Source organism: Budorcas taxicolor, chromosome 19 (genome assembly GCF_023091745.1).
Source record: "Budorcas taxicolor isolate Tak-1 chromosome 19, Takin1.1, whole genome shotgun sequence".
NCBI classification, from domain to species: Eukaryota; Metazoa; Chordata; class Mammalia; order Artiodactyla; family Bovidae; genus Budorcas; species Budorcas taxicolor.
The window spans coordinates 45,485,953-45,509,606 of record NC_068928.1 but is presented as its reverse complement, the minus strand read 5'-3'; the positions used below and the strand labels follow the sequence as shown (position 1 = coordinate 45,509,606).

General features: G+C 52.9%; 2 protein-coding genes across 2 annotated transcripts in view; both read right to left on the bottom strand.

Moving 5' to 3' along the window:
• Positions 1–11,759: 11,759 nt before the first annotated feature.
• On the bottom strand, positions 11,760–13,820 carry SPPL2C (signal peptide peptidase like 2C). Its single transcript, XM_052658717.1, has one exon. It carries the CDS (start codon positions 13,818–13,820, stop codon positions 11,760–11,762), a length of 2,061 nt encoding a protein of 686 aa, XP_052514677.1.
• A 9,306-nt stretch (positions 13,821–23,126) lies between these two features.
• CRHR1 (corticotropin releasing hormone receptor 1) overlaps positions 23,127–23,654 on the bottom strand; it is a 28,504-nt gene continuing 27,976 nt past the window's right edge. The window contains exon 14 of the mRNA XM_052658636.1: positions 23,127–23,267. Coding sequence (XP_052514596.1) covers positions 23,127–23,267 — 141 coding nt within the window. The remainder of the gene's footprint in view (positions 23,268–23,654) is intronic.

Below are 23,654 nucleotides of genomic sequence, written 5' to 3'. Positions count from 1 at the left end.
GTCAACTCTTCGCATGAGGTGGCCAAAGTACTGGAGCTTCAGTTTTAGCATCATTCCTTCCAAAGAAATCCCAGGGCTGACCTCCTTCTGAATGGACTGGTTGGATCTCCTTGCAGTCCAAGGGACTCTCAAGAGTCTTCTCCAACACCACAGTTCAAAAGCATCAATTCTTTGGCACTCAGCCTTCTTCACAGTCCAACTCTCACATCCATACATGACCACAGGAAAATCCATAGCCTTGACTAGACGGACCTTAGTCGGCAAAGTAATGTCTCTGCTTTTGAATATACTATCTAAGTTGGTCATAACTTTTCTTCCAAGGAGTAAGCATCTTTTAATTTCATGGCTGCAGTCACCATCTGCAGTGATTTTGAAGCCGCCCCAAATAAAGTCTGACACTATTTCCACTGTTTCCCCATCTATTTCCCATGAAGTGATGGGACCGGATGCCATGATCTTTGCTTTCTGAATGTTGAGCTTTAAGCCAACTTTTTCCCTCTCCTCTTTCACTTTCATCAAGAGGCTTTTTAGCTCCTCTTCACTTTCTGCCTTAAGGGTGGTGTCATCTGCATATCTGAGGTTATTGATATTTCTCCCGGCAATCTTGATTCCAGCTTGTGTTTCTTCCAGTCCAGCGTTTCTCATGATGTACTCTGCATATAAGTTAAATAAGCAGGGTGACAATATACAGCCTTGACGTACTCCTTTTCCTATTTGGAACTAGTCTGTTGTTCCATGTCCAGTTCTAACTGTTGCTTCCTGACCTGCATACAGATTTTTCAAGAGGCAGGTTAGGTGGTCTGGTATTCCCATCTCTTTCAGAATTTTCCACAGTTGATTGTGATCCACACAGTGAAAGGCTTTGGCATAGTCAATAAAGCAGAAATAGATGTTTTTCTGGAACTCTCTTGCTTTTTCCATGATCCAGCGGATGTTGGCAATTTGATCTCTGGTTCCTCTGCTTTTTCGAAAACCAGCTTGAACATCAGGGAGTTCACGGTTCACATATTGCTGAAGCCTGGCTTGGAGAATTTTGAGCATTACTTTACTAGCGTGTGAGATGAGTGCAATTGTGCGGTAGTTTGAGCATTCTTTTGCATTGCCTTTCTTTGGGATTAGAATGAAAACTGACCTTTTCCAGTCCTGTGGCCACTGCTGAGTTTTCCAAATTTGCTGACATATTGAGTGCAGCACTTTCACAGCATCATCCTTCAGGATTTGAAACAGCTCAACTGGAATTCCATCACCTCCACTAGCTTTGTTTGTAGTGATGCTTTCTAAGGCCCACTTGACTTCACATTCCAAGATGTCTGGCTCTAAATTAGTGATCACACTATCATGATTATCTGGGTCGTGAAGATCTTTTTTGTACAGTTCTTCCGTGTATTCTTGCCACCTCTTCTTAATATCTTCTGCTTCTGTTAGGTCCAGACCATTTCTGTCCTTTATTGAGCCCATCTTTGCATGAAATGTTCCCTTGGTATCTCTAATTTTCTTGAAGAGATCTCTAGTCTTTCCCATTCTGTTCTTTTCCTCTATTTCTTTGCATTGATCACTGAAGAAGGCTTTCTTATCTCTTCTTGCTATTCTTTGGAACTCTGCATTCAGATGCTTATACCTTTCCTTTTCTCCTTTGCTTTTCACCTCTCTTCTTTTCACAGCTATTTGTAAGGCCTCCCCAGACAGCCATTTTGCTTTTTTGCATTTCTTTTCCATGGGGATGGTCTTGATCCCTGTCTCCTGTACAATGTCATGAACCTCATTCCATAGTTCATCAGGCACTCTATCTATCAGATCTAGGCCCTTAAATCTATTTCTCACTTCCACCTGAATGGTCTAGCAGTTTTCCCTGCTTTCTCCAATTTGAGTCTGAATTTGGTAATAAGGAGTTCATGATCTGAGCCACAGTCAGCTCCTGGTCTTGTTTTTGTTGACTGTAGAGAGCTTCTCCATCTTTGGCTGCAAAGAATATAATCAATCTGATTTCGGTGTTGACCATCTGGTGATGTCCATGTGTAGAGTCTTCTCTTGTGTTGTTGGAAGAGGGTGTTTGCACCAGTGCATTTTCTTGGCAAAACTCTGTTAGTCTTTGCCCTGCTTCATTCCGCATTCCAAGGCCAAATTTGCCTGTTACTCCAGGTGTTTCCTGACTTCCTACTTTTGCATTCCAGTCCCCTATAATGAAAAGGACATCTTTTTTGTGTGTTAGTTCTAAAAGGTCTTGTAGGTCTTCATAAAACCGTTCAACTTCAGTTTCTTCAGCGTTACTGGCTGGGGCATAGACTTGGATAACTGTGATATTGAATGGTTTGCCTTGGAGACGAACAGAGATCATTCTGTCATTTTTGAGATTGCATTCAAGTACTGCATTTCAGACTCTTTTGTTGACCATGATGGCTACTCCATTTCTCCTGAGGGATTGCTGCCCCACAGTAGTAGATATAAGGGTTATTTGAGTTAAATTCACCCATTCCAGTCCATTTTAGTTCGCTGATTCCTAGAATGTTGACATTCACCCTTGCCATCTCTTGTTTGACCACTTCCAATTTGCCTTGATTCATGGACCTGACATTCCAGGTTCCTATGCAATATTGCTCTTTATAGCATCAGATCTTACTTCTATCACCAGTCACATCCACAACTGGGTATTGCTTTTTGCTTTGGCTCCATCCCTTCATTCTTTCTGGAGTTATTTCTCCACTGATTTCCAGTAGCATATTGGGCACCTACTGACCTGGGGAGTTCCTCTTTTGGTATCCTATCATTTTTTCCTTTTCATACTGTTCATGGGGTTCTCAAGGCAAGAATACTGAAGTGGCTTGCCATTCCCTTCTCCAGTGGACCACATTCTGTCAGACCTCTCCACCATGACCCGCCTGTCTTGGGTTGCCCCTCAGGCATGGCTTGGTTTCATTAAGTTAGACAAGGCTGTGGTCCTACTGTGATTAGATCATTAGATTTCACCATGGAAAGAAGGTGGGAATTTTCTCTGTGGAAAACGGAGGGTGGGGGTGGGGCTCGCTCTGAGAACCTGTGCGAAGTGCCCAGCTCCTTCCCAGGCACCCTCTCCAGGCCCTGGGGTGGGGGCATCTCAGATTTTGCATTTCTTTTGTCTGGATAAGAAGGCATGGATGATTTTGGGGGGATTTGGACACTGTTCTGAGTGTTCATTGCCGGGCTCTGGCTTTCTCTAGTTGTGGCAAGCAGGGGCTGCTCGCTAATTGCAGTGTATGAGCTTCTCACTGGGGTGACTTCTCTTGTTGCAGAGCATGGGTTCCAGAGTGGGGAGGGGGGTTGGGGGCTTCAGTTATTGTAGCGCTTCGGCTCAGTTGCCCCAAGGCTTTGTGGGATCTTAGTTCCCAGACCAGGGATTGAACCTGCGTCTCCTGCATTAGTAGGCGGATGCTTAACCACTGGACCACCAGGCAAGTCCCTTGATGATCTTCTTTTTAATTGAAGTATAGTTGATTCACAGAAGTTGCATTTCTGAGACATTTCCAGGGAAGTCTGATGCTACTGGGTCAGGGATCGCTCTTTGAGAACCCTTGCTCTAAAGCAGCGGAGAAGGCAATGGCAGCCCACTCCAGTACTCTTGCCTGGAAACTCCCATGGATGGAGGAATCTGGTGGGCTGCAGTCCATGGGGTCGTTAAAAGTCGGAAACGATTGAACAACTTCACTTTCATGCATTGGAGAAGGCAATGGCAGCCCACTCCAGTGTTCTTGCCTGGAGAATCCCAGGGACAGCAGAGCCTGGTGGGCTGCCGTCTATGGGGTCGCACAGAGTCGGACACGACTGAAGCGACTTAGCAGCAGCAGCAGCAGCTCTAAAGCAGTGCTTCTTAGACCTTAATAAGGACAGGCATCATCTAGGGAGTCATGTTATAATTCAGATTCAGTTAACCCTTTGTGTGTGCTATCTGACCCTACTCATCCATCTGCAGCCATAGCTGATTGGACTAGAGGTAGATGCTGAGTCAAGGGCCCGTGGGCTCACCGACAGCCAAAGACAAGACCCTGATCACAGACAGTAAATCTAAGCCCAGTGAAGCTCCTCTCTTGAAAATCAGAATGGTATCTGAATAGAGACCATTGCCCACTGGTAGTGATCCCTGAGCTGAGACCACGATGCAGAGTTGCAGCCAGTGCCACAATGAGCCAAGGGGAAAATGAGCTCGCAAAGGCAGCCGGCTCAGGGGGGAGGAGAGGAAGACAGTGCACAGAGCATGTGCAGCCTGGAGAGGCAGAGGGTGCCTTTGCTTTCTGACAGTTCTCTAATCCCCAACTCCCATGAGCCCCAACTGGGCTGTTTGCCCTGGTGTTCTGAGAAACCCCTTGTCCTTCCAATAAACTCTTTTTTTTTGCTTGAGACGCTTTGAACGGGTTCTTGTTCCTTGAAGCCAAAGGACCTGAATTAATCAGAATGCATGAATCTGTACCCTCATCCACCCGCTCCTGATGGTGAAACCCTCTGAGTCATGAACAGCATCCTGTGTCCTGTTCATATCCAGGACCTTAGACAGGGCCCTTACAGTGGGTGCTGGAGAGTGTGGCCTATCTCTGGATACAATCAGTGTGCACAGGTGTTAGGGGAAGGTGCAAGGGCACATTCCAAGTGCGTGGAAGGCAGAGGAGAGGCGTGGAGCTGGGTGAGCATATGTGGAGGACCACACCCACAGGGTGGCTGGGGGCTGTAGCAGGCGAGTGAGGCTGTAGGGAAGGCTGATCACAGACAGCCTTAAACACCAAGCTGAGGAACTGGGGTTGGTTAGACAGGCAGTAGGAAGGCATCCAAGGTCTTTCAGCCAGAAGGACAGGACCCAGAACAGTTGTGCTCTTTTCTTTCACAAGGATCCTATTGGCCTCTCATCACCAGGTGAGAGGTGACATTTTGGAATAACCCTGTAAAAAATGGAAAGAAGGAGAAAATGGATCGCAGAGATTTTCCTAGGAGAGAATCAACAGGAAATTGTAATTGACTGCACGTTGTGCTAAGCCCAGGGACGAAGAGTATTCCATTAATAAACCAGCATGTGGAAATAAAAGTCCAGCCTCACTATTAAGTAGAGACATGAAAATTGAAAGGGATATTGTTTTTCATCACAGCAAATTGGAAAAGATGGAGAAATGGTTACTTCCCATAGTTTCCAGCACACAGAGGATAAATTGACACGCACATAATTTGGAAAATAATTTAGCAAAATGCATTACCATCTTTAAAGGTGTTCATACCCTTAGTTTCCCAGAGATAAAATTACGAGATCTATCTCACAGAAATCTCCTAAAATATATAAAGAAATTTACTGCCAAAGATATTCCTCACGCTGCTGTAGGAAACAGATCAAACATCCAATAAAGAGAATGTGAAGTCTACGAAGTTATATCTGCTATCGAATATTACATAGCCCAGTCCAAATAAAAGTTCAAAGGATACACAGAATATTCATAGCAGAATGCCAATGTAAATATCCATTTTTTTGCTGTGACTTTGTAACTGAAACACACAAATAAAAGCCTGTGAATGGGGACTTTCTTGGCCGTCCAGTGACTATGACTCTGCTGCCAATGCTGGGGTCGGGGTTTGGGGTGGGAGGGGAGAGATGGGGCGGGGGTTCTACCTTCGGTCAGGGAGCTAGATCCCACAGATTGCAACTGAGAGTTCACATGCCGCCACTAAGAATTCTGCATGCCACAACAAAGACTTGGCACAGCGAAATAAATATTTTTAAAAATAAATGAAAGATTTTTTAAAAACCTATGAATGGGGGGGGGGAGGGGAATGCCTGAGTGGAAATATATCAAAGCTTAAGGGTAATTGTGCTCTTTTTTTTAACTCTTCTGTACTCTCCACTTTTTTTCTCCAAAGCACAATAAATTCGTGACAAAAAGAAATCCCTGGAGCCTGATAAAGCAGCCTGACCCGGGAAACACTTCCTGGCTATTGTAACTGAGCCCCCCAACTCCTGTCTCTCTTTCATTGACTGCCCTGTGCCCAGCTCTCCCAGCAGAAAGGAACACACGGAAGGACTGGCAGTGTTGCTGTGGGGCTGTGTCTTTGTCTCGTCTGCTCTGTGAGACGCTTAATTCTCAAGCACAGTGCTTGGTGCTCAGTGATAGCCCCTGCTCACCGCAACTAGAGAAAACCTGCGTGCAGCAACGAAGACCAAGCACAGCTAAAAATAAACAAAGATTTTTTAAAAAAGACATTAAAAAAATATTCTCATACCTGTCTCCGGACACCTTCATGTCCTCACAATCAGCTTCTAAAGAGTTCATCTTAGGCCCAGTATGGGTTTCAGAACTTTTCTGATGGGTAATTTATATTGGTTGAACACCACCCCTTGCTGTAATTATTTTAGTTTCCTGATGGAATGACCTTGGCTCTTAAGGTGTGAGCCTGCCTGCTCTTATATCACCGACCAGCAGATGGCAGCAGAGGAGCGTGCAATGTTCAACACTGCAGGAAAAAGGCACAAACCCTCCCCCCGCCCCGACCCCGTTCTGCCTAACTGCAGAGGGTTCTCTCTTCTGGCTCTGCGGTGGTGCCCCTGCTCACTGCCAGGCACCCACCCCCCACACCACAACCCCTGGGCATGGCTGGGCATCCTCATTCCAAGGGGAGACGATGATTCCACTTCTGGGAGCGCATCCAGGAGGAACTGTAAGCTGATTTGGGAAGGATGATATTTGGAGGTGTGCCAAGTGCTGTCCTGGAAACTTTCCCTTTGAAACCTGGGCATTGGGTAACTAGATAACATGTGTATCTAGCCTGTCGTTAGTGCTTAGCATGTGTTAGCTGTGTGCACACATGCTGCTACTGCTAAGTTGCTTCAGTCATGTCCGACTCTGTGTGACCCCATAGACAGCAGCCCACCAGGCTCCGCCGTCCCTGGGATTCTCCAGGCAAGAACACTGGTGTGGGTTGCCATTTCCTTCTCCAATGCATGAAAGTGAAGTCACTGAGTCGTGTCCAACTCTCAGCGACCCCATGGACTGCAGCCTACCAGGCTTTTCCGTCAATGGGATTTTCCAGGCTAGAGTACTGCAGTGGGGTGCCACTGCCTATGTGTGCACACATACCTCACCTCATTTAATCCTTATGGCAAACCCACAATGTAAGTCTTTGTAGCCCATTTCACAGATGAGGCTATCAAGGCACAGAGGGGGTGGCCTCAGTGGTCCAGCATCACAGTCAAGTGACTCTCAATGCTGAGCTTTGACTCCAAGTCTCAATGACTCAGAGCCCAGCTGTGTCCTCCTGTGCTAGCCAAGGAGACGCTTCATGGTGAACCAAAACCTTATACACGCAATTACTTCTCAGAGAGAATGGAGGCTGAATCTCCTGGGGGCACAGGGCAAGGGCATGGGTAGACCCTTGGCTTTCCTAGTGGAGGCATATGTTGCAGTCAGAGTGTGCAGAGAGGAGGGGTGTTGAAGATGGGACCTGATCCCGGCTGCTGGGCTGGGAGATAGAAGACCAGAGCTGTGTTCTATTTCTGCTGCCCCATTGCTGTGTGACATTGGGCAGTTCTTGACCCTCTCTGGGCTTTCCTTCCCTCATCTGTGGAACAGAGCATCTCTCAGTCCTTGCTGTTCTCACTGTCAAGGGAAGCCAGAAGCTCCAGCACCAAACTTCTCATTAACTAAAAAAATCTCTAGGCTGTGACTGTTCGTTCTTTCTGGGTAGCCTGAGCACAGCCCAGCCCCTGAGCAGGGACTGGCCACCTGGAGCCCTGGACATGGCTCAGGAGTTCATTCTTGCTCTGGTCCTATCTTAACTTTTAAAAAATTAGTTATTTTGTTTATGGCTGCGCTGGGTCTCCGTTGCTGCATGTGGGCTTTCTGCAGGTGCAGCAAGCAGGGGCTACTCTTCGTTGCCATGTGCAGGCTCCCCATTGCGGTGGCGTCTCTTGTGGAGCACAGGCTCTAGGGCATACAGGCTTCAGTAGTAGTGGCGTGCGTGCTTAGTCGCTCCACAGCATGTAGGATCTTCCTGGTCCAAGGATCAAAACTGTGTCCCCTGCACTGGCAGATGGTCTCTTAACCACTGGACCACCAGGGAAATCCCTTTAATATGTTTTTTGTTTGTTTTTGTGGGATCTTAGTTCCTGGACTAGGAGTCAAACCTGGGCCCTCAGCAGTGAAAGTATGGACTCCTAACTACTGGACTGCCAGGGAATTCCCCCTATTTTAGGTTTCACCTGGCACAGGTTGGGCTCTGCAGATGCTGAGACGGAGTTCAGAGTGCAAAAGGGAAAGAGGAGGAGCGAGGTGAGGGCAGAAGAGCCATCAGACTGGGGTGCAGGCGTGCCTGCCGCCTCTCTGCCAGCCCCAGGGAGATGGCCAGGCCCTGGTCCTGCTTCGTCTTGACCTATCATTATTTGCCTGAGGGTGCAGGACGGATGTGTGTGCATATTTGTGTGTGTACCCGTGTGTGTGTGTGTGAGTGTATGGTAACATGTGCAGAGTCCCGTGTCCCTCAGGTATTCAGGTGGGAGCTGCTGGCTCTGGGCACCTCTTGACAGGTGACAGCTTGGTCCAGCCACTGGATTCAACCCAATCCCTGAGAAGCTGGCTGGCAAAGGGAAGCAGAGCCTGCAACCTAAAGAGGATCCTGGCCCTGGGGTCAGGGCAGGAGCAGCGGGTGCAGCAGCGCTGCAAGGTTTCTGGAGCCCAGGCTCAGCCCCTGCTCTGGAGGGTTGAACACTCAGCACAGTGCCCCGAGGTGGGTAGGGTCACTCTCCCCGTTTTATAGACAAAATGTCCTCTAAATGCCTGCCTCTGCTGGGTGGAACAGCGAGAACAGAATCGGATTCATTCTTCCCCGAATCTGTTTGGACATGGCGAGTGGGAGCGGGGTGGGGTGGCTTCCCTCCTCAGACCCTCCCCTTGAGAATCTTCTCCTTGGAGGCAGGCATCATCCTGCTGCAGGGAGCTCTGAACCTGCATCCTTAGAGCCGCCCTGACTGCAAGTTCCCGGTACAGAGGAGCTCTCTTGCCCCCGCCCACTCCCCACCCCCTGCCCCAGTCTAGGTGGTGAGAGGGACCAAGAGCCCTCCGCTCTGCCAGCCCTTGGCCTCAGGCCTGGCAGAGGGGTGCAGACCACCCTTGGCAGGTCCAGTGACGCAGGTCGGCAGCGGGGAGGCAGCCTCGGCTCAGGGGGAAGCCAGAGCCTGCGGAGGCCCCTCTGTCCAGGCCAGATGGTCGCTGACTCCAGCGGGAGGGGCTGCCCACACCTCCGGTCAGTGTCCTGGCCTGTGTTCCTCGCTCGGCTCTTGTCCAGACCTGGCCTTCAGGTGCTGTCTGACGAGGAGCTGCGCTTCCTCTACAGTGAGTGGGGCTTTCTGTGAGATGTCCTTTACCTGCACCCCCCACCTGCCTGGCCCTCTTCCTCTCCACCCCCAGGGTGCAACCAGACCCCTCAGAGTCTCATCTCCACACTGCCCAAGGCTCTGCAGGACCCCAGGGAGGAGGCCTGAGGTCTTCCTTCATGTTTGTGCGTGTCTGCTAAGTTGTGTCCAACTCTTGGCGACCCCATGGACTGAAGCCCTCCAGGCTCCTCTGTTCATGGGATTCTCCAGGTAAAAAGAGGAGTGGGTTGCCATTTTCTCCTCTATGAGATCCTTCTGATCCAAGGAGAGAAACTGCGTCTCGTGCATCTCCCGCATTGGCAGCAGGATTCTTCACCACTGTACCACCTCTTCATGCTGCATCAACCCATTCATTCATTTGTTACAACAGCTTTAAGAATTAAGTGAGGTGGGTTGAGAACAGACCCATCTTGGCTCACACTCTCGTGGTTGCGGAAGGGGATGGTCTAGACGACAACCCGGACTGTGATGGGTGAGGATTCCCAGGAGGGCTGCCTCGCTTGCACAGATTCACTTCATTGTCGGGTCAAACCTGTGGGCAGTGGCCAGGCTTTGCCCAGGATTCACTGATTCATCCATTCAACGATTCATTCATTCATTCCTCCAACAAACATAAATCAAGCACCTGCTACATACCAGGCCCTGTTCCACACAGATGAATAAGATAGAAGGCCCCTACCCTCACCAAGTTGATGTGACTGGGGGAGACGAGAAAACTAATGAACCGGGTATAGAGTGATATGATTAGGGCTGGCAGATGCTTTAGGAAAGGTCATCCGGGATCTCCCTGGAGATCCAGTGGCTAAGACTCTGAGCTCCTAATGCAGGGGAACTGGGGGTTTGATTCCTGGTCAGGGAACTACATTCCACATGTTGCAACTAAGACCCAGCATGGCCAGATAAATAAATAAATTTTTTTTTAATTCTTTTTTTTTTTTTTTAAGAAAGGTCATCAAGGAAGGCCTCCCTGAGGCTGGGGCTGGAAGGACAAGAAACTGGTCAGACCCGATTCTGGGGGTGGGAGGACTAGAAAGTTGTATGTAGAGGACCCAGCAGGTGGGAAGGCCCTGGGGAGAGAAGGAAGATGTGTGTGGTGGGGGCTGGCGTGTGCACTCTGGTGGTGGTCAGGGCAGGCATGCTGGGTGTGGAGGGAAGGAAACTGGCACCAGAACTCAAAGGCTTGTAGGAGTTGGATTTGACTCTTTCGGCTCCGTTCACAAAGGGGCATAATATAAACAGAGTTAACATTCACATTGCTCTCCCTACATGCACTGCATTCGTGCTCTTATGTAAGCCAATGCAGTCAGACTTCCCCCAAACCACGGTAGGTCCTATTATTATCCCATTCAACAGGTGAAGAAACTGAGGCACCACGAGTTTAAATCACTTGCTTCAGTGACACAGGACAGATCAGCGGTGGAGCTGGAATTTCTGGTAGGCTGCTGGCTTCCAAATTCTAACCACTGTCTTTTCCCACACTACCCTTCCCACATAAGACTCCTCTGCAAGACTTCCCTCACCTCAGAGTTTGTTTCCTCTGCTTAAGCAACATATAAACATACTCTAAAGCTTAAGGAATTGTGGGGTCCTCAAGAGGTCATCTTGTCCATGCTCCTGCCTCTAGATAGACATGGTATTATAAGTCTCATGTTGAGGATGAGACTCCTAAGCCTCAAAGGGGTTAAGAGAGCAGTTCATTATCCAAGGTCAGTGAAGGAAGCATGGGAACTAAAGCCATGGTCTCCTAAATTCTTTCACTCCAGCTCCAACCTCTCCATCTGTTTTGAGATGATTCTCAAGTTGTTTCTTGTCTGTTTTCCATCTCCCAACCTTCCACCAGCTGGACAGCAGACTCCCTCCGTGCCCACCAACAGGGTGGGGTACACAACAGCTGCATACTTGATGTCTGTGGATGCAACAGGTGGATGACAGCAGGCACACACTGGGTGTGATGTTGCTGTCCAGGATGCTTGTAGAGCAAGGATGCTTAGCAGGAAGGGTGGATGTGAGCTGATGCTGAAAGGCTGCTTAGAAATGTTTTATCTGGGCTTCAGCATTTCTGTCTGGGGTGGGAAGGGTGTCTCAGCTAGAGGAAACAGCATGTGCAAAGAGACAAGGAGAGGACGTGGCATAAGCAAGGAACAGTAATGGTTTGATTGGACCTGAGCATGAGAAAAAGATGGGCAATGAGGCTGGGGTTGGGCTGCAGAGACAGACAGATGTGGTCTGTCCCAAGGACCCTGCAGGCTCTACGTGAACTGCTTCCTTACAGTTCTAACAAAGAAGCTCCGTGGGTAGATACAGAATATTCTAAATGCCCCAATTTATTTTTGTCACACGTGGCTTTGCTCTGTGATAGTCTAGAGGCACATGCCCCAGGGTTCCTGGTTCACAAGGGATCTTGGGTCAACATGCTCTTCTTCACCTTAAGGCCCTTCCTCTTGTGGAAGCCTGTACAGGGCAGGCTGGCCTCATGGGCCTGGGCCAGGGCCTGGCCCAGCTCCGAGGGCGGCGGCCTGAGCGGTATCAGCATGGCCATTGGCATCAGTGGTAAGAACTCCTCTGAGACCCCAGAAGGGGTACTCGACAGGTCATCGGGCTCCAGGTTGGCATCGCTCCAGCACTCAGAGCTGTCACTGTGGCCTTCTGGACTGGTCGCTTCATCCTCAGATATGGTGACAGTCCCAGCCGTGTCCTCCCCAAGGCTGCTATCTAAGTCTCCTGCCAGGGTGGAGATGGCGGCCCCCTCGAGCTCGAAGGCTCTGTGGATGTCTGCCACATGCTCCCGCTTCCGCTCAGAACCAACTGAAGGGGCGCCGCAGAGCCCTGGCACAGGCCGGGCGAGGGCCTTGGCTCTAACCTGGCCTGTCCAGAAGAGGGTGAGCTCCTGGCGGCAGGTGGCCACGGCCAGGCTGGTGAGCAGCGTGCTGGACACCAGGTAGAGCAGGGCAGGCTGGCCCATCTGCATGAAGGCCATGGCAAAGAAGGTGACCAGCAGGCCCACAGCGTAGGCCGCTGTGCAGGCCACGAAGTAGACCTGCCGTGAGCGGATATGCACATCAAAGCGGTGACAGTAGGCCACCAGGAAGCCGGGGACCACGATGTCACCGAAGCCGAGGATAGAGAAGGGCTGGTCACACAGGGTCAAGGCCGAGAAGCTCAGCCGGGGCACCTTGAGGACCATGGGCAGCCTCTCGTGGCTCAAGGAATCTGCCGGGCCCGAGGCCACCCCAACCATGATGCTCTCGCCGGTCCCGGTGAGCAACGGTGTGACGAAGACGAAGAAGACGTCGAAGACGAGCAGGGCCAGCAGGAAGGAGGCGCAGCTCTTGAGGGTGGGCAGGCGCATGCGCCGTAGGACGAAGAGGCAGTAGGCCACGCCCAGCGTGTCCTGCAGCAGCCACGCCCAGCGGTCCTCGTTCCGGTAGGCGACCCAGAGGCCCGTCACCACCAGGCACAGGCCAGCCAGCAGCAGCAGGGGCAGCTGCAGACAGGCTCGGCGGCCGGGCAGGAGCCACTGGTCCCGCCACACGGGCAGGCGGCGCACCACGGGCAGCAGGCAGCTGTAGAGGCCGGTGCCCGCGCCCAGCCCGAAGATGGCGATCATGACGTAGACGAAGCAGTCGTAGAAGAAATAGAGCAGCAGCATGATGGAGCAGGACATGGCGACCACCGCGCCCGTCATGGCCGGCGTGAAGTCCACCGGCGACTCCTCGTCGTCGTCTCTGGGCCCCCGCCGGGCCGCCAGGGCTCCCCGTGGAGGGTGACCGCCGGGCCCCCCGCCCCCTCGAGCCCGGCGCCGCTGCAGCCGGTCAGCCTCAGTCACGCCGGCCCAGTAGCCGCCCACGGCCACGGTGCCCACGGCCAGGAGGAAGATGACCACCATGTTGTAGTCGAGGATGGGCTCTGGGGGGGCGTACAAGGCCACGTGGACCCCGTTGCCCCCGTGGGTGTGGCTGAGGATGTCCAGCATGTCGGTGTAGCGGAGCACGGCCACGGGGATGGTGAGGTCTGGGAGGGGCTTGCGGGGGTTCTGGGCCGCCGGGGTGATGTCTGAGCACTGTTGGCCGCTGACCCGGCTCACGATGAGCAACCCGTGGGCGCCTCGGCGCTGAGCCAGCCAGCCCTTGTCGTAGAAGCTGCAGTTGCCCCTCATGACCATGGCGGTGGTCCGGTGGAGGGGCCGCTGGCTGGCGGAGCCGTCTGGGTGGGCCTGGTGGGACGAGTCCTGGCCTGGGCACCAGGGTGAGCCCGTGCCGTCGTGCAGGGGCAGGAGTGGGGCGTGCTGCAGGTCCCGGGGCAGGGTGACGTAGTCGGAGCGGAAGAGAATGCAGTAGTCCTTGCTCCAGTTGTCCGACACCACGTGGACCACGCCGTACTCCCCCTGGGCCGCGGTGCTGGCCAGGAGGAAGAGGAGGAGGAAAAAGAGGAGGAGACCCAGGCACGCCATCCTCCTCAGGCACCTACCGCTGCGTCCCAGTGTGGCAGCTGCCCACTGCCCCCTACCCCTCCCAGGGCTGGGTGTGGCCCTCTGTCACAGAGCAGCTGCTTGGCCGACGGTCCAGGAAACCAGGGCCACACCTACCTAGTCACAAAGCTGGGCAGCCTCTGGGGATCCTGTCCCCCAGCCCTGCCTCCAGGTGGAGAGGTCATCTGCCTAGGAGGAGCTGGACCAGGTCACTTGAAACAAGAGGTGGGGGGATGGGCTTGAGGATCCCAGACAGGATTTGGGACCAACCTTGCCCTTTACAGACCCGGCAGGTGCCTGGCCCTCTCTGCCTATTTCTCTAACTGCAAAGAAATGAGGACATTAAACCAGACAGTTTCCTGGGCCCCTGGGATCCCTGACCTCAGTGATGCTGTACATTTTTATCGAGCTCTTCTTGAGTGCCAGGTACTTTATCTGCAATCACAGCCTCCTGCAAGGGGATACTGCTACCCCCATCCAGTGCAAGGTGTGAGCCCTCCTTCAAATCATGCTCCTTTGCACAGGCACGTGACCAGAACTTCATTCCCAGACTGACCAGGATTTAGGAAAGGCCACGTGGCCATTTCTCGCCATTGGAAATGAGCAGAAATGAAGTGAGTCCCTCAGGAACCTGGGCAGAGACCATGGGACTCCTTGTCCATCTCTTTCTTTTTCTCACAAGTCACTCATGGACAAGCCATTGTCTGTGGAGAGGGGGGGCGATGTCCTAAGAGATGGGGAGAAACGAGTGAAGGAACCAGGTCCCCGGATGCTTGCATGGAGTATGGGATACTCATTGTGGACTGTTAACATACATTATCTTCCTTAAGCCACAAGCCTCTTGTGAGTCTGTTACAGCAGCTTTGTTGTTGTCCAGTTGATAAGTGGTGTGTGACTCTTTGCAACCCCAGGGACTGCAGTGTACCAGCCTTCCCTGTCCTTCACTATCTCCTGGAGTTTGCTCAAACTCATGTCCATGGAGTCAGTGATGCCATCTAACCATCTCATCCTCTGTTGCCCCCCTCTCCTGCCTTCAGTCTTTCCCAGCATCAAGGGTCTTTTCCAATGAGTTGGCTCTTTGCATCAGGTGGCCAAAGTATTGGAGCTTCAGCTTTATCACCAGTCCTTCCAATGAATATTCAGGGTTGATTTCCTTTAAGATTGACTGGTTTGATCTTGCTGTCCAAGGGACTCCCAAGAGTCTTCTCCAGCACCACAGTTTGGCTGAACCTCATCCAAATACATCCACTTCGTGGATGAGCACACTGAGGCTCAGAAAAGCCCATCCCATGGGCCCTAATCCCAGCCCCCAGATCCAGCTCTCACTCTAGACACACGTCACTTAGGTGTTGCCCTGTCCTGGGAACTGCCTGGGGTCAGCCCGGCTCTCTGACTGCTTGACTGCAGCTCTAATCTGTGCCCCAAGGCCTTCCCCACTGCCCATTCTCGACCTTCAGGCCCTACCTTCAAGGACAGCGCCACCACCACATCCAGGAGACCAGAGGCCCATCCTTAACATGTCATGATCACAACTCAGATCTTCTTTTCTTTTCTGGGTTTTTTTTTTTGGTCATGCCTCATGGCTTCTGAGATATTAGTTCCTTGACCAAGGATTGAACCCATACCCATGACGGTGCAAGTGCTGAGTCCTAACCACTGGACCACCAGGGAATTCCCAAGCCTTACTTTCTTCATTCCCTGGAGGAGAGGATGGTAACCCACTCTGTGTTCTTGCCTGGAGAATCCCCTGGACAGAGGAGCCTGGCGGGCTGTAGCCCATGGGGTCGCAAAGAGTCGGACACAAATGAAGCGACTTGGTGTGCACGCAGCTTGTGAGCTCCACATCGGTGAGACAGCAGATCCCCCACACCCAGCTTCGGATGCTTTGAAGTGGAGGGTGAGCATCAGGGACCTTTGCCAAGAGGTCGATGAGTGGAACCTTGTAGACTCTGACAGTCCCCTCCCACCCAGTTGGTGACATCTCACCCACACCGGACTTGACAGGCGTCAGATATTCTGTATGATTCGGATTGTGTCTTTCAGAGCATCAACCACGTTTTTGTAAGAAATAACACCCCTGCTTGTTTGTGCGTTTCTGTTTCATCCATTCATATAACGTTTAATTAGATTACAAACTAATTACAATGACAAATTAGCTGTCAGAAACACTTTAGGGAACAGGGACAGCTGACTGGTGAGCAGATCCCCAGCTGGTGAAGTGTCAGGGCCAGTGGAGAAAGCTGCCAGCTGCCCCTCCCTGGGCTCCCATTGCAGAGAGAGGACAGGTATATCAGTCAGGGGCTGTTAGAGAAGGGACAGTTGGCTTGTGTAGTTCTTATGAGAGTGGAGCAGTGTCTAGACTGGGTTTACCTCTCTGCATCTGAGTACCCAGATGCTTGGTACAGCAGGGCTGTGATAATAGAAATCTCTCCACACCCTCTCCAGCACCCCCTCTCCGCCCCAGCTACTGATGTTCAGTTAGACTGTACCTCAGGTAGAGTCCTGGGGCTTTAATAAAACTGAAGACTAAGACACCTACCGGGCGTAGCTATTATAAAAATAACAAAACAGATAATAGCAGGTTTGGGGGATTTGCCTGGCGGTCCAGTGGTTGAAACTCCACGCTTCCATTGCAGGGGGTGCAGTTTCAGTCCTTGACTGAGGATCAAGATCTGTGCAGAGCAGCCAAAAAAAAAATTAAAAAATAAAAAGTTATTTAAAAACGGAAAAAAACCCCCCAGATTTTGGCATGGATGTGGAGAAATTAGGATTTGCATACGTTGCTGGCAAGGATATTGTAAATAGTGGTAGCTCAGACAGTAAAGCATCTGCCTACAATGTGGGGAGACCTGGGTTCGATTCCTGGGTCGGGAAGATCCCCTGGAGAAGGAAATGGCACCCCACTCCAGTACTCTTGCCTGGAAAATCCCATGGACGGAGGAGCCTGGTAGGCTGCAGTCCATAAGGTTGCAAAGAGTCGGACACGACTGAGCGACTTCACTTCACTTACAGCCGCTGTAGAAGACACTTGGTGGTTCCATGGTAGGTTAGAAACAGAAATTTATCACGTGGCCCAGAAATTCCTCTCTGGGAGTATACCCCAAAGAACGGAAAACAGCTGTTCAAACAAAAAAATTGTACTTGGATGTTTGCAGCAGCACTCTTCACAATGACTTGGAGTACATGCAAAGAACCCAGATGTCCTTCAGCTGATGGATGGCTAGAGAAAGCGTGGACCCCTCGTAAGATGGAGCATCATTCTGCCCTACAAAGGAATGAAGTTCTGATCGCGCTATGATGTAGACGGACCTTGAGAACATTAAGCAAGGGAAAGCAGCCAGACACAAAAGGACAAATCCTGCACGACTCCGCTTTTATGAAATATCCAGAACAGGCAAATCATCAAGACAGAAAGTGGGTGGTGGTAGCTGGCGGGAAGGAGAGTTGGGGGTCTGGAGTTTCGTCAGAGTGATGAAAAAGTTCTGGAGCTGGATAGTGACAATGGTTGTACAACATCATGAGTGTATTTAATATGCTGAATTGTACACTTGGTTGAAATGGTAAGTTTGATGTTGTATTTTGCCCTAATTTCTTTTTTATTTATTTTTAATTTATTTGTGTTTTGGGGCTGCACTGGGTCTTCGTTGCTGCGTGTGGGCTACTCTCTAGCTGCGGTGTGCGGGCTTCTTGTTGCAGTGTCTTCTCTTGTTGAGGAGCCTGGGCTTTAGGGTAGTTGCAGGCTTCAGTAGTTCCGGCTCGCAGGCTTAGTTACTCCTCCGCAGATGGAATCTTCCCGGACCAGGAATCGAACCCATGTTCCCTGCATTGGCAGGCAGATTCTTAACTACTGGACCACCAGGGAAGTCCCCCAGTTTTCTAAAGAACAAAACAAGGAGCAACTTCAGTCCCCTGCAGGAGCACTGTGCTCAGGACAGGCCTTGTTGTACCTGTCCTGGAGTTCATCAGACCAGCATGTGCCCCGATTTGGGGTTCAGAAAACACCCCCTGAAACCCAAAACAGAGGCTGCTCCTGCCTCCCCCTCCGCCATCTACCCTTGGGCTCCTGGCAGACATGGGATCAAAAAAATTCTCTGGACTCATTTCCTCCTAGGCTCTTGCCAGGACGCAACTCAACAAGGCTTTTGGGTGTCTTGTCTAATTGCTGCTTCCCCAGATCCCCCAACTTGCCCCTCAGCCCCAACGCCAGCCCCAGTCCTGGAATGGCTCCTCTCCACGGCCACTCTGTGCCCCTGCAGCCCCTGCAGGAGGCCTGGTAGGCGGTTACATGAAACGCTGATGCTCACTCCCCAGCCTGTGTTTCTGCTTCAAGACTCTGCAGCACCCTCCCTCCCCATGCCCCCCGGATTTCACCCCTTTCCTTGAGGGCATCCTCCTGGTCTCCAGCTTCTGGTCCCTCCCGGCTGCCTCCCCTTAGGTATGGCCTGGACTGTGAGGGTCGCCGCCCAGGGCAGGCTGGGACAGCGTCCCTGCCTTCTGTTTGGGGACTTAGGTGGTGCCTGGAGTTATTTTGAAATGATCATCGGTGTTTCTAGTACACCGAGAGCTCTGAGAAATATACTTGGTCCAGGCCTCTCTTGACCTGACTCTGCTCAGCAGCATCTGCAGGGGTTGTGGGAAGATGGAAGGAAAAGAATAAAAGGTGATGCTCTGAAATGAAATGGAGCAGGGACAGGGATGGGGACTCGGGGAGGGTGGGCTGGTTCAGGGAGAGGGCCATGGGAGGCCCATGGCTTTACAGGCACAAACTTCTGCATCCAGGTTCGTTTCACAAGCCAGTTTATCCACAGATTGGAGAAACGGGGGAATTTCCTTAGAAGAGGGTTGGCAGGAGCAGTGGGGCAGGGAGGGGAACTCCACAAGAAATTCAGCTGTGTAGGGTTTAAACACCATGGGGGCCGAGTGAGGCCAGCCAGGGTTCACATCTAGCTGGGCCACTGCTGGGTGCTCCCAGGCATGTCTCTCAACCTCTCTGGGCGTCACTTCCCGCATCTGTTAAATGGGGATAACAGATCTTGCCTCATAGGGTGGTATGAAGGGTAGATGAGATTGGTGTGTGGGGGGCTTAGCAGAGGGGCTCCGGGTGAGCACTCAGTGATGGTACTGCTGATGGAAAAATGCAGGGAGTAGCCCTTCTGTTTGAACCAAAGGTGGGAAGGTGAGTTTGAAGTCAGGGGGCTGCATGAGATGAGCTTGAGGGACCCCTGAGCTGTAGGCCAGTGGCACCCTCACTTGGGCTGGGCATGGAGACCCTCAGAGGCTTCTGGTGGACGTGGGCTGTACTGTTTGCAGTTAAGCATCATTTTAAGGAGTGGAGGGGTGCAGGATGTTGGGAAGGTAGGGAAGGAGTTGCTGGATGTAGAGAACCCTCATGGCTCTCAACCCAGTTGGGCTCAGCAGCCTGACACTGGCTGGGCCATCTTTGGGCCGCGCAGGTATTTGCCTGGGACTTCACCCCCATCAGACAGTCTGAAACCCCTAGTCCTCGCCGTCCCCTTCCCCCAGAGCCGCTTTATCAGTCCTGGCCTCCCTAAACCCAAGCCCAGTGACTCCAGTTAACTGACGGGGTGGAAGGAGACCTGGATTTGGAGAAGACCTTTGATCTCAGAGGAGTCCACTGGCCTCAGTTTTCTTGGCAGGAAAATGGGCTGATTCTATTTTCGTGAATGTTATAAAGGATTTTGTGGATTGCAAAGCAGTCTACAAATGCCCATAGTTAATTATTGTCTGGATTCTAAAACCTCCCTTCCTCCTTGATCTGCACCCTCTGCCCTCTTCAGGTTCTGGGGTATCTGTTGGGGTCCCATGCTGGGTCCTATTAACAGCAGCAGGGGCTGAACAGGCCTGGAGGAGAAGCCGGGGACCCCAAAGCAAGGGCTATGCTGTCGCACTCAGGGAGGTGGGGAGACGGAACTGGAAAACCTAAACCCCGCAGGGTGGTTTTTCCTCCACTGGTGATCTGGGCCCGCGAGGGAGGGTCTAAAGGAGAAAAGAGCTCAGGTGAGAATTTGAGCACACTGCAGCCTCTGGGTGTGGATGGAGAAAAATTAGTTTCATAGAGAGGCCTGTCCTGCAGTGACCACCCCCCGCCCGCCCCCGCCCCTGCAGCTGCCTGACCCCTTCCCACAGTGTGGTGGATGTGCATGTCTCTTGGCCCATCACACCTCCCACAACCCCAAGGGACCTCTCTTCCCACCCACCCACAAGCCAAAGCTCCGAGCAGAACGACCCTCAGAAATCCCATTGTGGGGCTTGCCTTGAGCCCAGCCCTGGAGCCCATGGAAGGGTTAAACACTGCACACCTGCCTCTGGCAGTTCTTTGCAGCCCAGATGTTCCCAGCCCCTCGGCCCTTTACAGTCTCTGGACAAGAGGGATCTTGAGATCATCTGGACCAGCCCCCTGCCTGCCCAGGGACCCCCTGCAGCTTCTGTGATGACTGCCAGCCCCACTTGGATGTCCTCCTGTGACCTTCCAGCATTGGCAGCTCTAAACTTTGCAGCCTGTTGCCGGCATGTGTCCTGGGGGTGCCACTTGCCTCCCCACCTCACAAAGGGCTGAGCGCACAGCAGGTGTGTGACTGGCTCCCATCAGCTAAAACAGCCAGGAGGGTGGTCCAGTTGCTAAGACTCTTGAGGTCCCAATGCAGGAGGCCCAGGTTCAATCCCTGGTCAGGGAACTAGATCCCACATGCTGCAGCTACGGATCCCACATGCCACAATGAAGAGCAGAGATCCTGAGTGTGCCACTAAGACCCAGTGTATAAATAAGTAATAAATATTATAAGACTCAAATAAATAAATACTAAATATTAAAAAACAGCCAGAGGACAAGCAGGAAAGGGGGCACCGCCCCAGCTTGGTCCTCTGAAGACCCCTTGCCTATGAACTCCCCTCACAGTCCCCAAGCCCCTCTCGGCTCCTCTCCTCTCCCGACTCCACATCCTCGCTTTCTCACTCTCCTGGGTGGGAGGCAGCACTGACAAAGATGCCTCCTGTTGGCCTCCTTCGTGGCCATTTGAGATTCAGCCATCAATTCTGGTCCTTCTTTTGGGGGACTCTTTATGGGGTTCCCTCCAGCTGCTCTGGAAGCTGTCAGCCTGTCTCCATCCTGGTGGCCCCTGGTCCCCTTCTCACAGCCTCCTCTGATCAGCTGGCCCTCCCAACTGTCTCCTTAAGGGGACAGTGCCTGGGGAGTCGGCAGAGCAGGGTACCCCACTTGGCTTCAGGGACTGAAGCTTCTCCTCCCTCGGTGAGTGGCCAGACTCTCACCCACTGGAGCCCGACTCCCCCAGCAGACGCTTCTGGGCTCCCAGCACCACGGTCATCTGTCCTGGTGTCCTGACGCGCCACGCATCCATGTGCACGTGTGTGGGTGTCCCTGATTGTGTGCATGCATGTATGCGCGTGCACACACACCCCTGCATGGCCCTGTTTCCGGGTCAGAGACTCAGAGGTAAGGCCCAGGCCTGAGAGTAGAGGGTGGAGTTTCTGTGTCCCAACCACCTCCTGTCCTGAGGACGCGGCTCACGCTGTGCCCAGCTCGCTCCTGGCCTCCACAGGAGGTGCTGGAACTACTGCCCCCGGAGGGCTGGTGGATAAACTTCCCTGGCCCCTCGGGTGGAATGACGCAAGTGTGGGTCCCACCCGGCTCCCTCAGCTTCTGCAGCAGGACTGAGCTACCGTCGACCGTGGTGGTGGGCGTGTGCGACCGTGCCCTGGAGTTGGTTCTGGCCTTGTCTCCTGGTCTGCTTCTGGGGTTTCCATGCTAAGACAGCATTCAGGCCTGTACAGCCTCCCCTGCTTCTTAGCTCCTCTGTTTCCAGCCCAGCTCCTCCCCGGGGCTGGGACCCGAGGCTGCCCGGTCCTGCTGCCTCACCTCTGCTCAGGCGGCAGCCCGCTCGTGGAGTCCTCCGTCTGCATGGTTTGCCCATACCCCTTCTCCCTACAATCCACCCTCTTATGAGAGATGCCCTTATTCCCTGGGCCCCACGATCCACACCCTTGTGAGTCCTCCCCTAAGGCCCCATCCCTGGCAGATGTGAGGGTGCCATTGGTGCCCAGCCACACAGTGGCCCTAAAGGCTGAAAGTGGCCTCTGTTTCTTTGGGATGCCCTCCCAAGCCAGCTCTGGCACACACAAGGCCTTCACAAGTGCTGGTTGAAAGATAAATAATATAATTTATACCAGCCACCCCCATCTCCCAGCCCCAGCCCCCCAAAGTCCTGCTCTGTCTGTCCAGTCCCTCTGGATGTGGCTGGCTCCTTACCTGGGGTGTAAACGGCCAGCTGGCTGGTGCTCTGGGGAACTCGGGGCAGGGAGGGGCCCAGCGCCCCACCCCCTTCTATTTTGGCTTAGCTAGTGATGCGGGCCCAGAGGTCATCCAAAGGCCGCAGGACCCCTTTGGCCAGCAGAGGGCTTGGGTCGCGAGGCCGGGTCACTGAAGCCAGCGGGCTTGGTGGCCCCAGCATCTCTGCCCCCTTCAAAGGGAGGCTGGCTTTGGTGGGGGCACACACTGGCTTCTTGACATCCCCATCATCTGGCAAAGGGGGGACACCTGGGGCCGGAGGCTAAGGATGGGGAGCCTGTGTGGGGCGGGCAGCAGTAAAGGGCCAAGGGTGTGCGGCAGCGAGGCAGGGCGTTTCTGGTGGCAGGGCCATGGGGTCAGATGACTGGCGTTTGGGAGGATTTTGGTTATGCAGCCTGGTGTCTAAAGATGCCATCTGATTTCTAACAATGTCTCCAGGGCTTCTGACAACAGAGCCTTGGTTCCCAGTGGTGCAGCGCTGCTAAGGCCTGGAGGCATCCTCATGGCGGCTCGGATGCTGTGACGAGAGTTTCCCGTGATGCCCGTGGGGCAGCGAATGGCCCCCTATAGTCTCTGAGGACATCCTGGGGTCTCCAGTGGGCTGTCATCTTGTGCTCTGAAGGGACTCATGTGCAGCTTTGGATTCCCCACTGTCCAGCTCCCACTCTGCATTTCCAGTCCATTTTCCAGGGAGGATGGGGGCAAAGAGAAGCCAGAGGCCCTGGGCCCAGCCCAGTCCTATCGGCTATTTTCCACTCATCTCGTGGCCCTGACTGCTGCCACAGGCCTGGAACTTCTGCTCAGCTGGGGGTTGGGGAGGGGCCTCCTGGGCTCTCAGCGCCAGCTGAGCCTGGGGGTAGAGGGTGTGGGAGGGAGCTGGTCCCCTCCACAGACAGGGTGGCTGGCTAAGCCTGGTGGCCATCTCCCCAGCCGTAGGTCTCGGGGGCGGTCCGTGGCCCTCCAGCTCACACTGCTGTGGACTGCTTGATGCTGTGAAAGCTGACACGGGTGGGGGAGGTGGGGATGGACATGGCGCGAGCCACACGGGCACGGATTGAGTGCTTGTCCTGCCAGCGGTGCCACCTCTTCCGGATGGCAGAGCGGACCTGTGGGTACACAGCAGAGCATAGGGTCTGAGCCCGGGTTTCAAACCCCCGCTCCCACCCCCACAGGCAGCTATCCAGGGAGCCACCTTGGAAGGGCAGCATTGACATCATCACTATTGTTGATTTCGTATTTGTTAGGACAGTTTTCTCAAGCGTTATGAGGAAGGGGTGCCTTTTTCAAATCCACCCAAAAGTGCCATATGGCCTTTGCCATGAAGAATCTCTACCCTCAACCCACACACATCTGCCCTCAACCTCCTGCCCTAGGGCTCAGCTTCCTGGTTTTCAACAACCTATTTCACAGACTCATTGATGAGACTGGAGTCCCAGCTTCTGACCCCCACGCCCACTGCTAAGAAGCGGGCTCATTACCGCAGCAGCTGAGTG

Bases quoted from the DNA above. Each gene is read 5' to 3' on its own strand.
- SPPL2C (XM_052658717.1), bottom strand. From the start codon at position 13,820: ATGGCGTGCCTGGGTCTCCTCCTCTTTTTCCTCCTCCTCTTCCTCCTG.